The 11,344-nt window shown below is 32.3% G+C and overlaps 1 protein-coding gene across 1 annotated transcript in view; it reads right to left on the bottom strand.

Annotated features, from left to right (window-relative positions):
• Window positions 1-8,773: 8,773 nt before the first annotated feature.
• Window positions 8,774-11,344, bottom strand: part of LOC149482510 (proton-coupled amino acid transporter-like protein acs) — a 51,075-nt gene continuing 48,504 nt past the window's right edge. The window contains exons 9-10 of the mRNA XM_089704338.1: window positions 10,166-10,335; window positions 8,774-9,917 (exon numbers count right to left, since the gene is read on the bottom strand). Coding sequence (XP_089560464.1) covers window positions 9,622-9,917; window positions 10,166-10,335 — 466 coding nt within the window. The 3' untranslated portion in view covers window positions 8,774-9,621. The remainder of the gene's footprint in view (window positions 9,918-10,165; window positions 10,336-11,344) is intronic.

The raw sequence follows: 11,344 nt of genomic DNA, 5'->3' as shown, positions 1-11,344 counted from the left end.
TGTTGATCAAAACATTGGCTCGTACATGTACAATATCTTTGTTGACAATCACTGGAGAACCAGTATAACTTGACCTATACCTATTAAGAATTTCAATGTAATTGATAGAATAATTAGTTCAGCTTTAATTGGTTCGCGAATGTATTGAAAAATTTGCATTAGATTGGTCTTGAGATTTGTTGGTAATTGAATTGTATTTAGAGTATTTATTGCCTAACTTATCCTTTCTATATTATAAATGTGAAAGTGTGTTTGTGTGTTTGTTCTTTTTCAAGAGTGATTTTATGATTTGATTTTAGTGTCTGGACATCTTTTTTCTACTATATTTTTCTACTATTTATAAGTCGGGTTTTCCTTCCTGACGCTATAACCGATTTCCACGGTTTTGCATTCGTTGGAAAGATCTCGGTTTCCTTGAGGTTTATAGCAAAGAAAAGGTGTCTCTGGTGGCGAAACGGAGTTCACCGGGTTTGCGAGTAACTTATAAACTCTTCTTAAAACTACTTTTAACCAGAGGCGGCTCGCCCTAAGGAGCGCTGGTGCAGTGAACTCCCATAAATAATTATAATAAAATCATACTCCTTAATTTAATTATTAACATTAATTATTACTATTTAAAATCAATCGTAATCTTTAAAACTACTGTTAATACCAATGAATATATCCATCATTCCATCATCCCATACACCTGTATAATACCTACTGTATTATGTAACGCGCGAAGCGGTGCGCTCACGATTGCGCTCCAATGAAAAAAGATTTTGTACATTTCCTAATACGAAATCCAATAGGAGTGAAAGAGAGGGTTTTGCCAGAGCCCTGCGCGTGAAACAAAAGATTTTCTATGGAAAAGTAGCAAAATTCGGTGCGCCGCACCCGCAAACGTTGCCGGTTCGTTTTTACCGCCCGGCAGGACAGCGATTGCGACGTTGCCAGTTGCTACGTCTATAATATAAACAAACACTCGACTCTCGAGTCAACTTCAATGCACGCGCGCGATTCATGCAATTTTCTAATTATAATTATAAAATACGTGTTGAAATAGCCTGTACTTATCAGTATTACTTGTGAGTGTTAAAATGAACAATAATTATAATGTGGCGTTCATTAAAAAGTGTGATAAAATGTTACAAATTCGGCTTGAATGTAAAGCTAAGGGACCGCCACGGCCTGAACTTTATCTTACGCAAAAATGTACGACAAAAACGAAAACATATACGCGTGTGTTTAAATCTGAACAATATGTAAAAAAAAACCGTGGTTGTGTGGTTGTGATGAAAGCAACAACAGATATTTACGAATGTCTTGTCGCTTTAAGTTATAGATATTTTTGCACACCAAAAAGAAAGACGTATGTAGGTATTTCCTTTATAAGTAATTTTTTTGATAAATGTACTGCTTTACACCATGTATTTTCAGTGTTTTATTTCAAGTGAACACCCATAAAATTTTGTCACGAGCCGCCTCTGCTTTTAACCGCGGTGAAACATTTCATTCCCATGGGAATTTCCTTTGACTACGCAGGGAAAGCCCCAGGCCTAAAGCTAGTAAACAGAAGAATAAGATCTGAATTAAAAGTGTACCTATATAATTAATGATAGATAGGTAAAAGCTAACTTATCCCACTCACTAATAATATATAGCATTATAATATAGGTAATCCCTACTTAATATTATACATGCGAAAGTAACTCTGTCTGTCTGTTACGCTTTCCCGCTTAAACCTCTCAACCGATTTTGATGAAATTTGGCACAGACAATCTTTAGACCCTGAGAAAGAACGTAGGCTACCTTTTATCAAAACACCACGCGGGCGAAACCGCGGACCGAAGATAGGTAGTATTATATATTTTTTATTTGTAGTGAATGATAAAACATAATATCTATCTGTAATAGCTAAAAGCAATGTGCAAATTGTAGTTTTCGAGTTTTACTTAAACAAACTCATAAACTTCCATTTCCTCTTTGTTATATTCGCGTATTATCTTATATTTTATATAATTAATTTGGCCATTTGAATATTTATGAAATGTACATTGTAGAAACGTATTACAATGTTGTATATTTTTAAATGTTGTAATTTTGAGCATAACAATGCAATATTATGTAAATGACTGACTGTTATCGTACGAATTTTGTTTCGTTTTTTAACGTCCTTCACTTGAGTAGGTTCCGCGTAAAATTAAATTATATTTATATATTTACTGTGGATGGTGCACAAATGCAGCAAAATATAGTTAAAGCTAAACTTGCTGTTCTCCGCGGTTTTACTCCGCTCCTGTTTGTCTTAGGGCGAGGCCACAACACTGCGTTGCGGCGTCGCGTCGTAAAAATCTACGACGCCGCAGACTTTTAAAATGTATGATACATAAAGACATTTTAAGTTTGAAAAATCAGATGTTTTGCGCGAAGTGACAGTAGTACCCACCTCAACGCTTCGCTTATGAGGCGTGCAAAATGTAGTTATATTCACACGAATTATAAGCGCACCGCGTCGTACATTTTTACGACGCGACGCCGCAACGCAGTGTTGTGGCCTCGCCCTTAGCGACATGATATATAGCCTATAACCTTCCTCGATAAATGGGCTATCTTAAGACCGAAATAATTTTTCAAATCGGATCAGTAGTTCCCGAGATTAGCGCGTTTAAAAAGAAAACAAACAAATTCTTGAGCTTTATAATGTTAGTATAGATTAACGATTTTCACTACAATTATTCCGAGTGTAATTATTTATTGTAACGAAAAAAAATTTTCTTGTCACAAAAATATACTATTTACACAAAAATATACTATTTACAAAAATGTAATGTAGTACAAAAGTACTACATTACATTTTTGTAACAAATAAAATTTAATTTTTGCGCACGCATATAAAATTTGGAAGAATTTGGCATTCCAGAAGTAAATGTTCGCCTCGGCTTTTTTTTAAGTTTTTCAATATTTTCTGAATTTCACATTATCTAATCCAGGGGGATACAAATAGGTACAAGAAACTCAATAATTCAGCCATTCTTAAATTATAAATAGTTTAACTATCACGACTTTCTGCATATCTCTAGAAATTCTACCCTAGAGGTCGCGCGTAATAATATGAACCTAATAAATTATTAGGGCTAAAGATTCTATTATCCCACCCCATATAAAATGATGGAAATTGCGTTAATCTTCTTACAATTAATCTGCCTTGGGTATGGGAATCGTTTCTGTGCCGAGGGAATAACTGTTATCTTGTGGGAAATAATTCGTAGAAATGTGTGACAAAAGGTGAGTGTGCTTTACGATTTATGATCTAACTAGATACGCAGGTTTTTCTTTATTTTATGCCAAAGTGGGCAACCTGACTGGTGGGTCGCTGGTGTAAGCGATTGATTGCAATTGCCCATGAAAGTTTAAATAGATAATGCATAATATGTTTCCAGCTTAAAATAAATAAACTCTAAAAGTGATCTCTAATATGATATTTCAACAGTGGTGACAATGATATAGTATCGGTTAATCCTACTAATATTATAAATGCGAAAGTTTGTGCGGATGTGTGTGTGTGTGTGTTTGTTACTCTTTCACCCAAATACTACTGAACCGATAACTATGAGCACATATATAGACGGTAACTTGGATTAACACATAGGATAGGTTTTATCCTGGAAATCCCACGGGAACGGGAGCTATGCGGGCTTTTCTTTGAAAGCGCGGGCGAAGACGCGAGCGGAAAGCTAGTAAATAATAAATATAGAAAAACACGACTTAAGTCACATTACATACCTAGTTAATTAAAAAACTGTCACCTTGATCGAACAGTAACGATAATTTTTTTTCCATAGCCTAATCCTAAAGTCCAAAATTTAATATTGTAAACAAGCCATACAATTGAACTAATTCCCGTTCCCTTGGCCTTCAAATCAATATATTGCGTTGATTCTTTATTTTTTTATATTACACACAAACATGTCGTAGTCATTCTCTCCAACTATACATTAATTTATGTAATTCAACTAGCTACAAGAATTTAAGAAATATAATTACGTAATATATTACTTATGTTGAAATTTCGGTGTCTTTGACAAAATTTCTAATTTTCTTACTTCGATCAATCGAATAATTAATCAAAGCGACCGAATAGAAATAGACACAAATAAAATATTCAAATTCAATAAATTCTTAATTCTTTATCTGGAACAATAAAAACACACAATACAAAAACTTTATGAACGATGGCACCTATAAAAGCTTAAAAAAGCTGTGGTGCCAAATATTGGTCTTATGATGAGGAAGCTATCTATTATCTATCTCTTCCAGTCAATTGGAATTTAAAATAAAGCGGTAGGTACTTATTATGTTTGTATATTTTAGCATTTGTAAACAGTTGTTTGATGAATTGAAATTGTTTACAGATAACAAGAACTTGTAGACCGGGAGATACTGACACAAAATTTCGAGTCATTTGTAACAGGATGGCGGTTCTACAGGGGTCTTAGTACGCAATGATAAAAAGAAAAATGATGGTGTGATCGCTGGTATCGGTGGTTTAGTCGCGTGGGCGTTAGCCGAACTCGTCGGAAAAATAGCGAAAGTCAAACGATTTGTAACACAAAAATTTTAGTATTTACCGATAGCCCATAAAAAATAAGTAGGCGGTAGTGTCATGCCATACTTTTCCGGTGTGACTTACAGCCCGCCATACCGACGCGAATATGTTGATTTAAATAAAACAATTATTCAACCATTTGTACCAGGCTAACTTTTGCACAGGTAACCATCGTCGTGCAGCCATTTACGAAAATCGCTATGCCATACTTTTCGGACGATTCCAAATGGTCGCCATACCGCCGAAAATCTGCAAAAAAAATTTATTTCGCCAAACTTTTTGTACCAGTATTGCATTTGGATTTTTGGAGAGTATTTGATAAAATGTGACCATTATTATATTTGCCATACTTCTAGTAGGGGGAAAAAGTGCTGTCATACTTGAAAAATTAATTTAGTATTAATTTATATAAGTGAAGATTTCCAACACCTAGATCTTTGAAATTTTGTATTTATATTCTTTGATCCTCAAACTTCCAGGAAAAATAAGTGCCATACTGTTACAAATCGTTTGACTTTCGCTATTTTCCGACGAGTTCGACTAACGCCCACGCGACTAAGCCGCCGGTACCAGCGTTCACACTATCATTTTTCTTTTTGTCATTGCGTACTAAGAACCCTGTAGAACCGCCATCCTGTTACAAATGACTCGAAATTTTGTGTCAGTATCTCCCGGTCTATTGTCATAGAATATCATTCATCTAATTACAAACGGTGCAAGGTGACGTCACATAACCATTTCCATGGTTTTTCATATCAATTCATGGAAAATAATTTCCCCATCAAAATAATTATTTTAATCTAACAAGAAAATCAATTTTGTTATGAAGTAACAAGGTCAAGGATATTTTGTAATTAATCTATATCTATAGATACTAATATTATAAAGAGGAAAGGTTTGTATGTATGTAATATGTATGTATGTATGGTTTTCACGCATAAACTACTGGACCGATTTTGATGAAATTTGGCACAGATAATTTTTAGACCCTGAGAAAGAACATAGGCTACCTTTTATTGCGAAATATGTACCACGGGCGAAGCCGGGGCGGACCGCTAGTGGATTATAATTTTCTTTATGATTGATCCTTGAAGTAAATTTAATATTAGACTATCAATATCATTCATCGGTATCAGTTTTATTTATAAATCAGTTATTATCTTGTATTCTTTGGGTTTTTTTAGATGGAGATACGTCCCTGTTTTATAATATGGCGATGCATAGGTAAGTCGGTAAGTATGGTTGATTGATTAATGTTTAATGATTTATCTTTGTTTCCGAAGATTAAATATTTCATATGTTTCATTCATCATCATTTCAAGTAGGTAAAAATTACGATTATACTATCATTGCTTTTTAAGCAGACTTAGTTGAAGAAGAGGAAGTTCGAATTTCTTTCTACTCCAGGAATGGAATAGTCTATGTTTTCTGGCGGATTACTTGTGAATAATATGAATAAACATATATATATATAGTTTGGTTTTTTACTCATATACCTAGGTAAGCGTCTAATCTCTGTGAATGAAGAGAATTCACAATGCGGTACAAACTTCGCCAATTTTAACACCTTTTACCACTTCACTTGAAACAACAAGGAAAAAAGCCTTTCAAAATAAGTACCGTTAGTGCAATAAAGCTTTTGGGTTGCAAATAAAAATATCGTGAATGTTTGTATTTGTAATTCACATAAACATTACGGGGCATAAAAGGTACCGTTACAATATTAAAACTTTTACTGAGTTAATTAACAAGTTATCCCTACTAATATTAGAAATGCAAAAGTAACCTCTGTTTGTCTGATTATGCGTTCACAGTTAAAGAACTGACAGGTCGGGAGCCCATGACATATTTTCATGACCAATTTCCCTGGTGCATTTAACGAAGCTTCACTCAGGAGGAAATACTGAACCGAAAATGCACGTGGCTCTCGGACCATGAACAGATTCTGGTCAAATTTAGTAAGGTTATTTATTATAAAGATATTTTCTGAATTGGAGATAAGTGATAAGTATATAAATAATACGACTAAGAAAAATAATATGGTCAATTTAATAACTACTTAGTTACCATAATTAAGTATAACTAAGATTTTCAAATTAAACAACTTGATTTGATTTAAATGAGAGACTTATCAATAAACTAGATAGGTGAAAAACGTTTATGAAAAACGTTTATTTATACACACATTATTAGGTACCTACTTACTTACAAAATCTCTTCCATAAAATTGGAAGAACTAATTATAATTGTTATGATTTTATTTTCCCTGAAACTGAAGTATTATTGTATGTATATACTTTGTACTCACTATATTAAAAGCTCATCTATCCGAGAAATAACTATTTTAATTGCAAACAGTAAAACTTACGGATTATTATATTTGATGAGAATAAAATATGTACTCGTGTTCTTATTAAACATAAATTGTCATTGAGATTTATTTTAGGATTATTAAAAATTAATTACTACCTACTAGCTTAAACGTGAAGTTTAGTTGACTTTTAACTGACATTGTAGTTTTGTATAGTATAGAAAAGGTATAGAATAATTTAAATAACTAGCTTTGTGCTCGCGGCTTCGCTTCTAGTCTTCATTGTCAGGTAAATTAGGGCACACAGATTTGCCACTTTAAATTCCTTAAAGATTTTTTTTGAAGCATCTATCAAGTTGTTATTTATAAAAGTCTTGTTATTCTTTGTATCAAATTTTCATCAAAATCGGTGTAGGCATGTTTACTGTAATTTACTTTAAGATTTACGTATGTACGTTTTTGAAAGAATAAAATATTGATTTATTATTTTGAAGAATTATAATAAGCTAATTCATATTCTTCTAATGATAAAATCTACAGGTCTTATCATTTTACTAAATTTTAGGTAAAAAATGAGGCATGTTTCCATTAATGCAAGGGTAAAATTGCATTTACAGCTTGGTATTCGTAACATTAGCAGTTTCTTAAATTGTATCAACTCTTCTTTTTCTCCTGTGATAGGGAAAAGGCAGATTTTAAGTATTCATTCGTTGCTATTAAATTTGCATAGGCGTAATGAATTGCGCTGTAAAAATGTCACATTTGAATTATTTACAGTAAAATTATTAAGATTTATGAACGTGATAACGCAATATGGAGAATTCAACCCAAGCTTATTGATCTGATAAGCATTTACCGTGTAAAGTTTAAGCAACTTATTTTTAGCAATTTTTGAACTATATTGTCATCATAATTCAGTTGCAAAATAATTAATAATTTGTAGTTGAAAAACACAAAAATTAATAGTTTTATGAAATACTTCAGCAAAACAATTGAGGGACCGAACTATGTCGATACCTAGGTATTTTTATATTTAGGTACACATAATACTAGGAAGTTTATATAGTAAATGAAAAACAATCATAATAAAACAAGTTATTTTTTATTCTATACACAAAATATAACTACAACTATATTAAATATCACATTCTAAACAATTCCGTAGTTAACCTGTAACATACATGCTGACAAAATGGACGGAGATTGTATTGCTTATAAATATGGCAGAAGCTTAATTAATTTAATTACCTATATTCTAACTTTGTTATACAATTAGAATTAATTAAATTAATTAATTAAATTGAGAATATATTCAAATTCTACAAATTCACCAATAAGTGTTTATCAAAAAATTTCAAAATACAAATTCATTAAAATAAAAAGATCGTGTGTGCCGAGCAGACGTGACAGAAATGAAACTTCTTTGCTAGATTCAACGATACCAAAATTGTCGCCTTACTTCATGACGTGACTGTATTGCCATGAAATTTTACTTTCAACGCGCCTAAAGAAGTTTCACTTAAAAACTTTACAACACGAAATTTGTAAGGTTACATGACAATCTGGTTGAGTACAAGAACTTTTCAGATTGATATGTCGACGATTTGTAATCGAATTAATCTTTATAAATACTCTCTGTTACAAGTAACAATAAACTTTAAGCTTTATATCTAAATTGGGTTTAATTTAACTTGTCACATATTCGGAATAGGATATTGTAGATCGACTTTATTATTCAGAAGACCTACATTTAAGCTAAAAGAAACGTACGCATTTAGCAAATTACCATGACTTACTCTTAATTAACAGTTATTTACTCCAATTCTTTCGCAATTTGTTAAAATGTTCCCATTTTATTTTATTTATTGAATACATGAATAAAATTGTAAGAGCTCTTGATTTCATGAACGAGTCAGAAATATATCGAAATTCCATACATTGGAATTGAACATCGACAGTATTATAAGAGAAACGATAAATATTTGTTAAAGGTAGAGTAAAAATATATTCTCTTTTAATATAAAGTAAAAATATTTAAAAGGTTTTATTATTTCAACAATATACTTATGTGCCTTTATTTTCATTGAAACATAAAAAATAACAATAAGAAGGAGAAGAAAAAAGTAATTTGAAATATTTACGTCATGAAATGGCGTTTTCTTGAGCATTTTAAATAATACCACAGAATATATAATAGTAGCTAAACGCTAAAAATACGTTACATAGGTATTTATAATATGTATACATATTAAGAAATATAAATCTCATTTATTTTCATTTCATTCAGAAAATATTTTAAAAGAAAGCTGCCAAAACATATTTGTTCACGCTTCTAGCCTTGCAGCGCAGCGTCAAATCGCATTAACTATTTTAGAGTCGTCTAGACTTATAAAATAGTATGTTAGTACACAGTAAAATATTGTTAATACGATAAAAATCTTAATTACATAATATTAGTTATTGAACAGCTCATTATTTGTACTTATTAAACATTATTATATATACTTACAGCCGCATATTAATTTTATTAATTACATAATATTTCAAACGGACAGTATCAATGTTTTCATCAACATTTATATAACAAAGACCACAATCTGTACCGTACATGCAACTGCACGTCAAAAATAACACTACCTATTTAATTTGTCATCATTTACAACCTGGCTTTTACCAGCGTCAAAATTATTTACACAACTAATTCTATCCTAAACTTAAACTATCATAGCGTCATCGTATCATTCAACACACTAGTAGCATTCATTTCCAACATTGGTGCATTAAACTTCCTAATCATTCCGCTGATAGACGAATAGGAGCCTGCGAATAAAGCGACCATGGAAATCATGGTGATAAAGATGTTCTTGAAGAGCTTCCACTTGAAGATTCCCAAGCCCCTGTCCCAGTTGTGCACGGTGTCAACGATGGCGGGGGTGAGGAGGCCGAGGCTAGAGAGGAAGATGGCGCCGCAGAGGTTGATGAACAGCTCCAGGTCGGGGAACGCGGCGGCTAACGCAACTGTTGGTCAGGATTTAGCTATGTTAAATTTGCAATAAAATAGAATAGAATGGAAATTTGTCGTAAGCTAATGATTTGAAGAGACAAAACAAACAATATACCGGTTTAGATATTTGTATTTTAATATAATAAAACTTCTTAGACCGGCTGTTACAGTAAACATTATCTTTATAGCTAATATAATTATTAATACACGCACAAATTGTAAAAAAAAATGTAAATAATATTAATATGGACTAAAAACTTACCAGATCCTATAACACATCCAGTTCGTATACTAATTTGGGTGAAGTTGTGGTATTTGACAGCAATTTTGTCTTGCAATTGGCGCCAAATCATTTCCATAGGAACGTAGAATTGGAGACTGTATGTGAAGAGAATTGCCAATGCCATTAGGATCTTTGCGCTTTGGGCAAGTCTGAAAAAAATTGAAATAATATAGTTAACGTATCGGTAATTTTTTAAGATATAGTTGACTACGTCGCAGAAATTAACATGTGACACAAAATTAAATAACGCAATATGTTACATGATAATGAGAAAGATTACCATAATATAACATTTTAAATCATTAATTAAAAGATCCAACTTAATTAACAGATTCATATTATAATCCGCAGAAAAATGTGCCATTAGATAAGAAGCTTAAAAGATTCTACGAATTAAGACATTACTTTGACATTTTAATTACAGGTTCTGGTACGGGAGCCAGGAACAGATTTTATGACCAAGTTCCTCTCAAGCGGTAATTAGTAAAATGCATCAAAGTATAGTATTATGAAGCCTCGTGAACGTCAGCTGGAGCTCGGTTGGGGGGAAGAGCGGTTGTAGCCTCCCACGCACGTAGGAAAAAAAATACATTCATTCATTTCCTCTCAGCTAAAAATTTGTCAAATTGTAGCTAACCCAATATCTCAACGAAAAAAAAAAATCAGCTGGTTACAACATGGTGTATTATACGTCAGCTGGTGTCTCGAATAGAATTACACATTAACAAAATCATCGAGATACGTGGAATTCCATCAACATAAGTCCCCGTAAAAGATAAGTAATAACTTTATTAATTATGTATAATACTATTATTTTTTTAATAATTATAGTTAACTAATGTTTTTAGTGGGTTATTTCATATTTATTACACTTTTAGGTAGTTATGTGAATTTGATGATATGATAGTTATTTTTAAATGCAGTTGATAATATTGAGACACCAGCTGACGTATAATACACCATGTTGTAACCAGCTGATTATTTTTTTTCGTTGAGATATTGGGTTAGCTACAATTTGACAAATTTTTAGCTGAGAGGAAATGAATGAATGTATTTTTTTTTCTACGTGCGTGGGAGGCTACAACCGCTCACCCCCCCAACCGAGCGCCAGCTGACGTTCACGAGGCTTTATAATACTATACTCTGATGCGTCTGACG

Source organism: Colias philodice, chromosome 15 (assembly GCF_061535455.1).
Source record: "Colias philodice isolate Cphi_HAF_F1 chromosome 15, ilColPhil1 Martin Lab GWU primary, whole genome shotgun sequence".
NCBI classification, from domain to species: domain Eukaryota; kingdom Metazoa; phylum Arthropoda; class Insecta; order Lepidoptera; family Pieridae; genus Colias; species Colias philodice.
Note: the sequence above shows the minus strand (reverse complement) of the source record. Positions and strands in the feature narration are given on the sequence as shown.